This window comes from Gymnoscopelus braueri, assembly GCF_963280865.1.
Source record: "Gymnoscopelus braueri genome assembly, chromosome: 17".
In the NCBI taxonomy this organism is placed as follows: domain Eukaryota; kingdom Metazoa; phylum Chordata; class Actinopteri; order Myctophiformes; family Myctophidae; genus Gymnoscopelus; species Gymnoscopelus braueri.
In genome coordinates, this window is record NC_137617.1 from 37,430,934 (window position 1) to 37,442,990 (window position 12,057).

Below are 12,057 nucleotides of genomic sequence, written 5' to 3' on the forward strand. Positions count from 1 at the left end.
GCATTCAATGGGACATTATCACATTTAATCGGACTATTGATTGGTCTAAGTCAGTGGTTTTCAACCAGTGGTCCGGGGACCACCAGTGGTCCTTGAGGGAGTACCAGGGGGTCCCCAGCAAAATTAGTTAATAGCGTCACAATCACATTTTTAACCTCTTAGCTTTGGCTATTCAAAAATAGCAGATATACAAGCTCATAGCGCGGCACCGAGTGCCGCGCTATGAGCTTGTAGATCTGCTATTTTTGAAAAACCTTGAAAAGGTGTGCATATCTTTGAATATTTATATTTTTTAAAGCAAAAATGTACTAATATCTTTGCTTCTGGGGGTCCCTGGCACAAAACATTTCTAAATGGGGGTACGCGGCCAAATGTATCTCAATGTAGGGGTCCTTGGCATGAAAAGGGTTGAAAACCACTGGTCTAAGTAGGTGTGATACTGACCTACCGACGGGGCTCAGCAGGTGTTTTGTCGTTATTTTGTGGGTTGATGAAAGTTGGGGCAAACGCTCACCCCAAAACATGATACACGATTCTGTGCCTATCGGTACATACAGTAGCTCGGACGGCGCTGAGTCGGCTCAAGCGAACAACTCGCTCGGTGGTGCCTCTCGTGGCTCAAGTTCGCTTGAGACAACGCGCCTCCGTCGCAGTCCAAAATACTTTATACAAAACCACCTACTGAGCCCCGTCGGTATAGGTCAGTATCTCACCTACTTAGACCAATCAATAGTCTGATTAAACTTGAGAATGTCCCATTCAGTGGATTGACAGCATCCGAAATGGGTGGCAGTTGCAGTGATGTTATCCTCAGCCGGTTCCAGGGCAGTGTTGCCAGATTATGTGAGAGAATCAAGCAACCAGGTCTAGGAAAACCAACCCAAAAGAAGCGACTATGGGCCACATGAGCACTTTAACATATACATCAGCTATTTGAAATGAGCAGATCTACAAGCTCACAACGCGTCGCATCGCGATGCGACACGTTGGGAGCTTGTAGATCGGCTATTTTCAAATAAAATCCTGCGGATTTTGCATTGGGCCCAGGCCCTCTGTCATCAACAGCCTGTTGTACCGCAGCTGGCAGGCACCATGAGGAAGGAAAGCAAAAGTACAACAACTCATGGTGTCCCTCCGGCCACCACACTCAAGTATTCCATCTGGTCCATGCTGGCTCGGTGAGGGCCGGCCAATTCCGAGACCCTGCAAATGACTCCAGGCCCTGGAATAATTTGATTTGACTGATTTGATTTGTCATCTTTTATTGACCAAGATCATGTGCATAAACACACAACTGCACACATCTGTCAAAACAATAAGTACCAAAAGGCTTTGACAGCTTATTTCCATTCTGGTCTATTGTGGTCCTATATACTGGCCAAATGGCCCACAGGACGTTAGAACTGTTTGTTGACAAGTGCAACTGTTCACAGGCTTCACTGCAGCAGTACGAGGTGGGAGCCCCCTAGACTGTAGAGCGTGTAGGGCCAGTGGTGGAAGAAGTACTTTAATGTTTTACTTAAGTAAAAGTATCAATACGGCAATGTACAAATACTCTGTTACAAGTAAAAATCAGGAATAAAAAAAATTTCTTGAGTAAAAGTACAAAAGTATTGGCATCAAAATGTACTTAAAGTAGTAGCAGAAGTAGAACGTATTATGCAGAATGTCCCATTTCACAAGTTTTCAAATAGCAGATTGAATAGCAGATCTACAAGCGCTTGCGACACGTTGTGCGCTTGTAGATCGGCTATTTTCAAATAGCCAAAGTATATATAGGGCTGAAGTGGTTAATGTATGTAATAATACTCAAAATCTTCAAAGTAACTAGTAACTAAAGTTTTTAAATAATGTAGTGTAGTGGAGTAAAAAGTGCAATATTTGCCTCTGAGATGTAGTGGAGTAAAAGTAAAAGTACTGAAAATTGGAAATACTCCATAAGTAAACCTCAACATTGTACTTGAGTAAATGTACTTAGTTACTTTCCACCAGTGCAGAAAGCCAAACTGAGGGACCACATGGCCTCCATGAAACTCCTGCCCTAGTTGGACTTTAGCCAGTTTGAAGTGACTTTAGGCTGTAGAGAGGTCAAAGAGAAAGCAGAGACTGTCTCCAGAGGCTAAAGAGAAAGGTAGCAGAATTCAGCACCATGGATAGCGCTCTGACAAGCAGTAACATAAACAGTCATCAATCAAATCAGCCAACAGGCTATGTCTGTTTACTAATACAAGCTGTTGTTGGGGAGGAGAATAAAAAGCACTTTACTCACCTAATGGCATTCGGTGACAGTGGTGGAAAGACTACTCAAATGTTTTACTTGAGTAAAAGTATCAATACCACAGTGTAGAAATACTCCGTTACAAGTAAAAGTCTGGTATTCAGATTTTACTTTAGTAAAAGTATTGGCCTAAAAATATACTTAAAGTAGCAAAAGTAAAAGTACTCATTATGCCGAATGTCCCATTTCAACTTTTCAAAATGTATACAAATATTTTGTTAATAGCCGGAATATATATAGAGCTTAAGTGGTTAATATAAGTTTAGTAATACAAATCTAAATCTAAAAAGTAGCTAGAAACTAAAGTTTTCAAATAATTGTAGTGGAGTGTAAGTACAATATTTTCCTCAGAGATGTAGTGGAGTAGACGTAAAAGTATTGAAAATTGGACATACTCCAGTGAAGTAAAAATACCTCAAAATTATACTGAAGTACAGCACTTGAGTAAATGTACTTAGTTACTTTACACCACTGTTGGTTGAGCAATGTTCTAGAAGGGTGCAGTAGTCTCCAAATGACAATGATTGAGTTTAATTTGAGTTCTTTGAACACGAAATGGTGGCAATTTGAATCACTGGCAAGGGCCTGTTCTCCGACCAACACACTGTGAAAGTGATTAAAGTGTGTTGTTGAATTTGTCCTCAGATTAGAATTTCCTCAACGCTCCAGGGGGAAAGTCTTTTCAGCCTGAGGTGTCAGGAAAGTCTTAATTTTAATTACACAATTCATTTGCCAGACTTAATAGCCTCAAAATCAAATTACAAAAACTTTTAATCCATCCGGTTTCTTAATTGCCAATTGTTGGCCGCTTATGAAAGACGTTCACCAGAGGAAAGGAAGTCATTACACGGACTTGATCCTGGTAATTACGCGGTTATTGCCTCACAGCCCTCAACACACAACGTTAATCTCAGGGTCATTTACTGCATTATGAGGAAAATACAACATTGGGAACATGTTCACATCGTCACTTTGAACATTTTCACTTAAATGTAGCCTACCGTGTCGCTTGTAAAAAAAAAAACGATTTTCAAGTATCAATTAGCCTAGGCACCTGAGCCATCCCTGCTTCAGTGCTTCTTCTGCACGGTGGTGCAGTCTGTAACGCTGTCGTCTCACAGCTAGAAGGTCCTGGGTTAGATTCCCGCCGGGCATGCTGTGGGCGCTGGGGGGCGTGTTCTCTCCTCCGCGTCATCAGTGCCCATACCCTAGGTGGGGTTGGCGAAAGGGCCTTCTCTGTGTGGAGTTTGCATGTAGGCACATTCACCAGTAGATGGTGGTGTTGCCGTTGGTATACAAAACACTGCTACCCTCATTGTTAGGGCTGTGCTTCCCCTTAGGTCTTTGTCCAGTGCCAGTGTGTAGCCTACTCTGTTCATACCCTATTCAATGTAGCTTTCTTCTCACTCTTTGTATTTACTTATCTAGTTATCCATTCACTTGGCTATTTTGAGACACCTTGTTTCATGCTTGTACTGTGAGTGTGTAAAATTCCCCAAAACTCAATAAACAGAACGTAAAAAGAATAGAATCATTGCACAGTACTATCCATAACTTCTATCTTATTTTTTTTAGAGAGAGAGAGAGAGAGCAAGATAATGAGAAAGAGATTAAATGAGGTACAACCACGCAGGCCTTGAGCCAGACATTTTTGTTTTTAATTAATGTGAAATCTAAGAAGAAATGAAGAGACAAATATTCACCAAGTAAAGTGGTTTGGACTCTGGAACACAGTGTGACCTCCTTATTACACATATTTGAAACAAAACACATCAAACCAAGCCAGACAACACAGGAGTCTTAACTCTTTGAGTCCACTGTTTTATTTTATACATCTGGTCACAAAAAAAGGATCAATATCACGCACCCACACCCACGCACACGCACACGCATACGCACACACTCACACTCAAACACAAAGAAAATCATTGGAACAAACCCAGTTGTGCTATTTTGTTCTTGATTTGATTCATCTCCTCTTTTTTTTATAACTTAAAACAATAATTTAAATAACATCGATTTTTCATGGGCACTTTATAGAGATGAAACAAAAATAACAAAACAAAATGGCCGGTTGATGTGTCAGTGGTTTCTTTTTCTCACCCTTCTTCTTCTTCATCGCATTCCTCCTCGTTCTGAGTGCGAGACAGTCGTTTATAAGGATGATTTTATACTTAGTTGCGTGACACAACCACGGTATAAAAATCTGCCATTTAAATATGCTTCGAATGGTCCTCCTCCCAGCGGAAGGAGTCGTTCCGCAGAACTTTGGCCAGCTTCTCGTTGAAGGGCATGTAGAAGTCCCTCAGGATCTCCTTGGTGATGGGCAGCATGGGGCCCAGGTTCTTGTCGGACGAGCTTCTGGTGTTGGAGGCCGGGCTGTGAGTGATCTCTGCCTCCTTCTGCTCTGTCACTGGCCCTGTTAGAACACAAACATATCAATTTATATTTGTTTGCTGTTGGACAGAAACCTTCTATGTCCAAAACGGTTATGAAAAAAAGCACTCCCGTGCTTCTCAGTCTGTCACGCCCCTAGCATGACGCACCTTTCCTTATAAAGAGACCTGCGTTGAGCACACTACATCCATTAGTAGACAGACACACCACAATACAAGAAGGCCAATAAATAAATAAATACCATAATAATATTGAATATAAAGAACTGGCTCGGTGTCTGATTGGCTCCCTGGCAGGCATAGTTTTACTGAGGGTTAAGGTTATATGTTTTGGCATAGTTGCAAAAACGAGAACTGCCAATCACAGCGACTACTGGCCAATCACAGCGGGTTTTGCCTAGAACTGCGGTGGGATCCATAATAACGCCTTCCTGACTGCTTAATAGCATTTCCTTACTGCCATTTATTTACAACCACACACACACACACACACACACACACACACACACACACACACACACTCAGGCTCAAGAGACATCCCGCCCCTTCATTCTGCTCTCTCGAGTGCTCTCTCAAAGCATTCTTGCAAATACATTAAGCACTTAAGCCTGATTTATATTTCATGGTACAATGGCATAGCGTGGTGAAAACAGTCCATCTACAAAAATGTATACAAATATTAATAATAATATTTTTCTTCCTTTTCTTTTCTTTCACATTTTCACCTATAATGATCATTCAGAGCTGGTCCATGGATATACTGTAGCTCAGAATAAAGTGCAACAGAGTCCAACGGACTGTTCCATAATAATACACAGCATCAGCATCTGTTCCCTTCCAATTCAGTTCAGACTCTCGGAGATAATCACACCAACGGCTCCGAAGAACTGAGCTTTAGGGCAATAGTAGAGTACAGAAGTCCTGACGTCACTCGTCCATCCCCTGGTTCGTAAAGTAATTTCTCTACGGAGAATAACATTGGGTCATCTTAGAATCGTCTCATATAAGAATTGTGGTCCAAAAAGACTCTCTCTGCGATATTGTCAGGGAGGAGGCTCTGTATCGGTTATGATAGTCAGTCATATTTGAAAGAGTCTGTTTCTGGCGAAAATGTAACTAATTCGTCGGAAGTAACATTAGCGTTTTCTCACCGTCAGTTGATGGTTCATATCCATAAGAGTAAAACCGCCGGGGTCATTTCTTTATTTTTGGAACACAGTTCTTATTTGACGCGATATTAACTCTTCGACTCGACTGCCAGAGTATTTTCATAAAGTACTCCCCCAGTGCCAGCGATTTTCGTGTTTTTTTTGTTTTGTTATTTTGTTATTTAATTTTCATATAGTTTGTCTAGCTGCGGTTTTGAACACATACAATGGTTCCACCAGCAGAGAGCAGCAAATAGACACCTTCATCAGCTCGCTGACTCGCTGCCCCCCCCCCCCAAACAGAGCCAAACAGTCAAATACGTCAAACCGGATGTGACGTGTTCTCAGATTCTCCGATCGGCCAAAATTACGATGTGATACACGACGGCGATGACTGTTCGTCACCCAGACTATAGATTATAGAAGTGGAGCTCTCCGTTCATTTTTTATACCGTGTGAAAAAACGTGTGTTTCCCTATTCTGGCCGAAAATGACCGAAAAAAAAAAAAAGAAAACCGGAAACGGAATCTGCGTCATAAAACCGGATGCAGGTGTGGGTGAAGTAAGTGGAACTCGAAACCTAGAATGAAAAATAATCAGAATAGCGCGATCAGAGATTAAACAATGAACGCGCGTCTAACGCGTCTAACGCGTCGACGGTCAACTGGACAAACTAGCAATTGACGCGTTATCGAGTCAACCGCAGTCAAAGCGTTAAACACGTCTATGGGAATTCAGAACGGGGGGCGGGGGGGGACCGCGACCCAGGTAGGATGTGTAAATTACAGACTTCGGTGCTCTATTCAACCTCCGGAGTGAGCGGCTGTCACAGCACAGGCAGAGGGCACTGCCAACACACACACACACACACACACACACACACACACACACACACACACACACACACACACACACACACACACACACAGACACACACACACGATCGACCAAAAGGCCCCTTGGGATCGACCGATCGATCGTAAAGACATGGCTGCCCACCCCTCATGTAAACTCTCTCCTCTCTCTCTCTCTCCCCCTCTCCCCCCCTCTCTCCCTCTCTTTCTCTCTCTCTCTCTCTCTCTCCCCAGACCCCTAACTAAAAAGCTATTTTCTTCACCCGTTTAGGTGGAGCCTTTTGTGCTGAGACAGGCCAAAGTGTGAGGAGGTTATAGTGAGAGAGGCTTTTTGAGTGCAGACGAAGCAGACTTTAGCTATAGGTTCAACGGGGATGGCACATGGGTTAACCCATTAAAGCCGGGAACGCATCTCTGTCATTTTAGATATCTTTGGGCTATTCAAAAATAGATCTACAAAAATTAAATCTACAAGCTCATAGCGCGGCACCGAGTGCCGCGCTATGAGCTTGTAGATCTGCTATTTCTGAAAAATCATGAACATATACATATACAATATATATACATTTCGAAAGCAATTTTTTTTCTCAAATCTTTTCGTCTAGGAGATACTACAAATGTCTTCTAAATTCTAACTTTTTCTTTTTTTTCAGTGGTTCTCAAACTTTTTCATGTCAAGGACCCCCAAAATGATATGTATTTGGCCGTGGACCCCCATCTCAAAATATGTTGTTCCAGGGACCCCCAGAAGCAAAGATTTTAGTTACAAATGTTCACTTTAAAAATATATATATATTCCAAGATTTGCACACATTTTCAAGATTTTTCAAAAATACACTGAGTTCCGCGCTATGAGCTTGTATATCTGCTATTTTTTAATAGCCCAGAGAAGTCTTAAAATTACACAAATGACGCTTTCCCGGTGTTAAGGGGTTAAACACTAAAGACAGCATAATGGTTTGCCCATTGATCTGCTGTGGGAGCTGAGAGATTCAGATCATGCTCCTTGTGAGAGCCCAAGGGGACAAGCAGCGAAAGACAAATCATTACAAATCATTTATTGTGTATTCCTCGACTATATTGCAGCAGTCGTATATACATAGACTTAGAGAGGCATCATTACCTATGCCTGTTACCACCTGGCCTGGCCTCGTATTGATCGCTGCACAGATGAAAGAATGACTGCTGCTCTCTAACCACAGCCTCTCCCGCATATACTGTACTGTAGGAAGCTAAAACTTCTATGGCTCATACAAAGTATAGCTAAAACTTCTAACGGCTCATACAAAGTATAGCAGTGGTGGAAGAAGTACTCACATTTTGTACGTACCGTAAGTAAAAGTACCAATACCGCAATGTAAAAATACTCTGTTACAAGTAAAAGTTCAGAATTGACTTGAGTAAAAGTACAAAAGTATTGGCATCGAAATGTACTTAAAGTACCAAAAGTTGAAAGTACTCATTATGCAGTAAGTTTTCTAATGTATAAAATGTATAAAAATGATTTAAAAATAGCAGATCTACAAGTGTGAGTTTGTAGATCGGCTATTTTCAAATGGCCGAAATGTATATAGGGCTGAAGTGGTTAATGCATTTTTTGTAATAATAATCAAAATCTACAAAGTAACTAGTAACTAAAGTTTTCAAATAATTGTAGAAGTAAAAGTACAATATTTGCCTCTGAGATGTGGAGTAGAAGTAAAGGTACAGACAATTAAAAATACTCTAAAACAGAGGCGTACGGTCATTGGGGCCAACGAGGCCATGGCCCGGTCTGTAAAACCTTGCTCCCCAGGGAAAAAAATCTACATAACAACATTAGCAGCCCCTCACCCTATTCTGTTGTAGCCAACCACAGAAAGTCGCCTTTGTTTTCAAATCGGGCTTATTTGCATTCGGCCGAATTGTTAATGAGTGGCCATTAAAAACCGGTTTCCCCGTCAAACCGGTTCTCTTGCCAGGTAAACAGTATAAAGAGGGGCCAGAAATAGCTCCACATTTCATTATTGTTGTGACTTAAGAATCTGGCCCGGTCAACGTTAGAACCCACCATACGCTACTGCTATAAAAGTAAAAGTAAAAAGTATAGTAAAAATACCTCAAATTGTACTTAAGTACAATACTTGAGTAAATGTACTTAGTTACTTTCCACCACTGCAAAGCAGAATCTTTATTTGGCCAAAGGAGATTCATTCATTTACCAGGGACAATGCAACATGAATCAATATTTCTGTGTCCACATCAGTGTATTAACCGTGCCAATTAAGGCTTCTACTGTAGTTCTACTATCGATGATTTGTTTGCGCACTCACCCAGGTTCAGGAAATTGAAGACTTTGTGCATTGTGTATTTCCTGTTGGAGGCGTGGTCTTCCAGGCGCAGCACCAGAAACTGATCCTGGCTAAAGACCGTCAGCCAGTCCATTATGAACACAATGTACAGGCCAATCTGCAGTCTCACCTGCAAGACACATAATGAGAGAATCGATATGAGATACTGCCATTTATGTCCAGGCAAATTCCTCCCCTAAGCGGAAAGAAAGACACAAAGTACAAATTCAATACATGCAATGGTTAACAAACATGCACCACTTTTAACCACTTAAGCCCAATATGTTTTTTTTGTCGGACGTGCGACAAATAGCGAAAATAGCCGATCTGCAGGCTCACAATGTGTCATGACGTGTTGTAATAAATTAATAATGATAATGCATTTTATTTGTAACACACTTTATATTTGAACCAAATCTCAAAGTGCTACATATTTTAAATACCAAAAATAAAGATAATAATAATAAAACTGTGAAATTAATAGAATGCATATCAAAGGTCCAGCTATACGCAGCTAAAAAAAAAGTTTTAAAAGTTAAACAAAACACACAAGGCATCAATATGTCCAGCTAGGCAAATGCCTTGTTAAAAAGAAAGGTTTTTAGTCCCCTTTTGAAAGCGTCAACGGACTGTGGTGCTCTCAGATGGTCAGGGAGGGCATTCCACAACTGAGGACAGGGAGGGCATTCCACAACTGAGGAGCAGCTGAGCAGAAGGCCCATTTGTTGTCAGCTTGTATATCTGCTATTTTCTATCTATTCATGTAAACTTGGAACATTGTTGCAGATGTTCACCTATTATGATTTGCACAAACTAGGGACATCAGGTTGGGAGAGAGAGAGCAATTTCACCGGCTGTGTCCTTTATCATCTCCACACAGTACAGTCGGGAGTGTAAATCTTAATCATAAATGTGTAAAGAATTGACCTTCAGAGGTCCCCCGATCCTTAACTCATTGACTGCCAGAGTTAAAACATCGTCCATAGCTGGAGGAGGAGATGGTGGGCAGTGGTGTAAAGTAACTAAGTACATTTACTCAAGTACTGTACTTAAGTACAATTTTGAGGTACTTTTACTATACTGGAGTATTTCCAATTTCCAATACTTTTACTTCTACTCCACTACATCTCAGAGGCAAATATTGTACTTTTAACTCCACTACAATTATTTGATAACTTTAGTTACTAGCTACTTTGCAAATATACATTTAAATTATTATATTATAAAACATACATTAACCACTTTAGCCCTATTTTATACCTAGGCTATTTGAAAATAGCTGATCTACAAGCTCACAATGCGTCGCGTTGAGCTTGTAGATCGAAACATTGTAGTACTTTTACTTTTGGTACTTTAAGTACATTTTGAGACCAATACTTTGACTCAAGTAAATGTTTTATTCCGGACTTTTATTTGTAACAGAGTACTTCTACATTGCAGTATTGATACTTTTACTTAAGTAAAAACATTTGAGTGCTTTTTGCACCACTGGTGGTGTGTGTGTGTGTGTGTGTGTGTGTGTGTGTGTGTGTGTGTGTGTGTGTGTGTGTGTGTGTGTGTGTGTGTGTGTGTGTGTGTGTGTGTGTGTGTGTGTGTGTGTGTGTGTGTGTGTGTGTGTGTGTGTGCGTGCGTGCGTGCGTGCGTGCGTGCGTGCGTGCGTGCGTGCGTGCGTGTGGGGGGGGGGTTGGCCACTTTGCCTGAGGACAACTGTGAAAAACTCAGTACCACCAGTCAGTATCTGGCCTAAGGCCCAGATACTGACTGGTGGTACTGAGTGTGTGGGACTGTGTGAGAATGCTGCAGATCAGGCCAGGCTTCTCTTGTGCAAAGAGAGTGGCTCTTTGGGGGTTGACTGTGTGACTTGTGATTTTAACAGAGCAGCCAACTCTTTTCACAGTAGTACAAGCTTTAGCGTGCCGCTAACAAAGACAGGGGGGTTTCACTTCTGTCCACCTCTTCTATCTTGACTCTCTCTCTCTCTGTGCACTTAAGCACTAGTACTTGGTGAACGGTGGCCCTATGCAGCTTTGTGAGACAAAAGCAAGGGGGCGTGGTGCACCTTGCACACTCACTGGCATGGCGTTGTTGAGAGTAGTCTTGTAGACACATGAGCGCATGGTGTACTCCGTAAGGCATCCCTCGAACAGCTGCAGAGACTCTGACACCTTCTTGTGGAAATTCTCTGCAGACTTATTTCTGCTTATTGGTGAGTATAGATAATCAGAGTAGAGCCTGCAAGACAGCAGAAGCAGAATTTACAGCTTTATTGTCACATCACAGGTTTACAGAAGTAAAAAAGTGGGTGAAATTCGATTTCGTGCATAGTTTCAGTGTTGATTTCGTAGACTAAAACTATGACGAGAAATGTTTGTTGACTACCTTTTTCCACTGACAAAAACGAAATAAAAACTAAGCTATGATGACTGAAACTAAGACTAAACTATTGACAATTTTGTCAACAAATAAAAACTAGACTAAAATGTTAGTGAGGGACTAGTGGAGAAGACATCCAATAGAACTAAAAGACAAGTCATTTTATGTTTGGTTGCTTTCGGGTGTTGCGCTCTGAAAATAGCCGATCTATACAAGCTCACAACACGTCGCAGCGCGACGCGTTGTGAATTGCATTCAAAACAAATTACGCATTGTTGGAATTGTATTCAAAAATAGCAGATATACAAGCTCATAGCACGGCACCGAGTGCCGCGCTATGAGCTTGTAGATCTGCAACAAAAATAAAAATGGTGAACATTTGTGCAAATCATTGAATAAATAAATACTTTTTAAACAAATGTTTTTACTCAAATCTTTGCTTCTGGGGGTCCCCAGGAAGGACCCCCAAAATTATATGTATTTGGTCGCGGACCCCGCCCATCTCAAAATATTTAGTTCCAGGGACCCCCACCCAGGAGCAAAGATTTGAGTTAAAAATGTTCGCTTTAAAAAACAATGCATAGCCTATATTGAAAGAGCTGCACACATTTTCATGATTAAAAAAAATAAATAGCAGATCTACAAGCTGCGAGCTTGTATATCTGCTATTTTGAATGT

General features: G+C 41.3%; 1 protein-coding gene across 1 annotated transcript in view; it reads right to left on the minus strand.

Annotated features, from left to right (window-relative positions):
- Positions 1-4,491: 4,491 nt before the first annotated feature.
- The window catches only part of LOC308105120 (carbohydrate sulfotransferase 15-like), a gene marked incomplete at both ends in the record, with an annotated part of 20,863 nt that continues 13,297 nt past the window's right edge, over positions 4,492-12,057 (minus strand). Inside the window, 3 exons of the mRNA XM_080455752.1 lie at positions 4,492-4,697; positions 8,989-9,136; positions 11,079-11,238. Of these exons, the coding sequence (XP_080311878.1) occupies positions 4,492-4,697; positions 8,989-9,136; positions 11,079-11,238 (514 nt within the window). The remainder of the gene's footprint in view (positions 4,698-8,988; positions 9,137-11,078; positions 11,239-12,057) is intronic.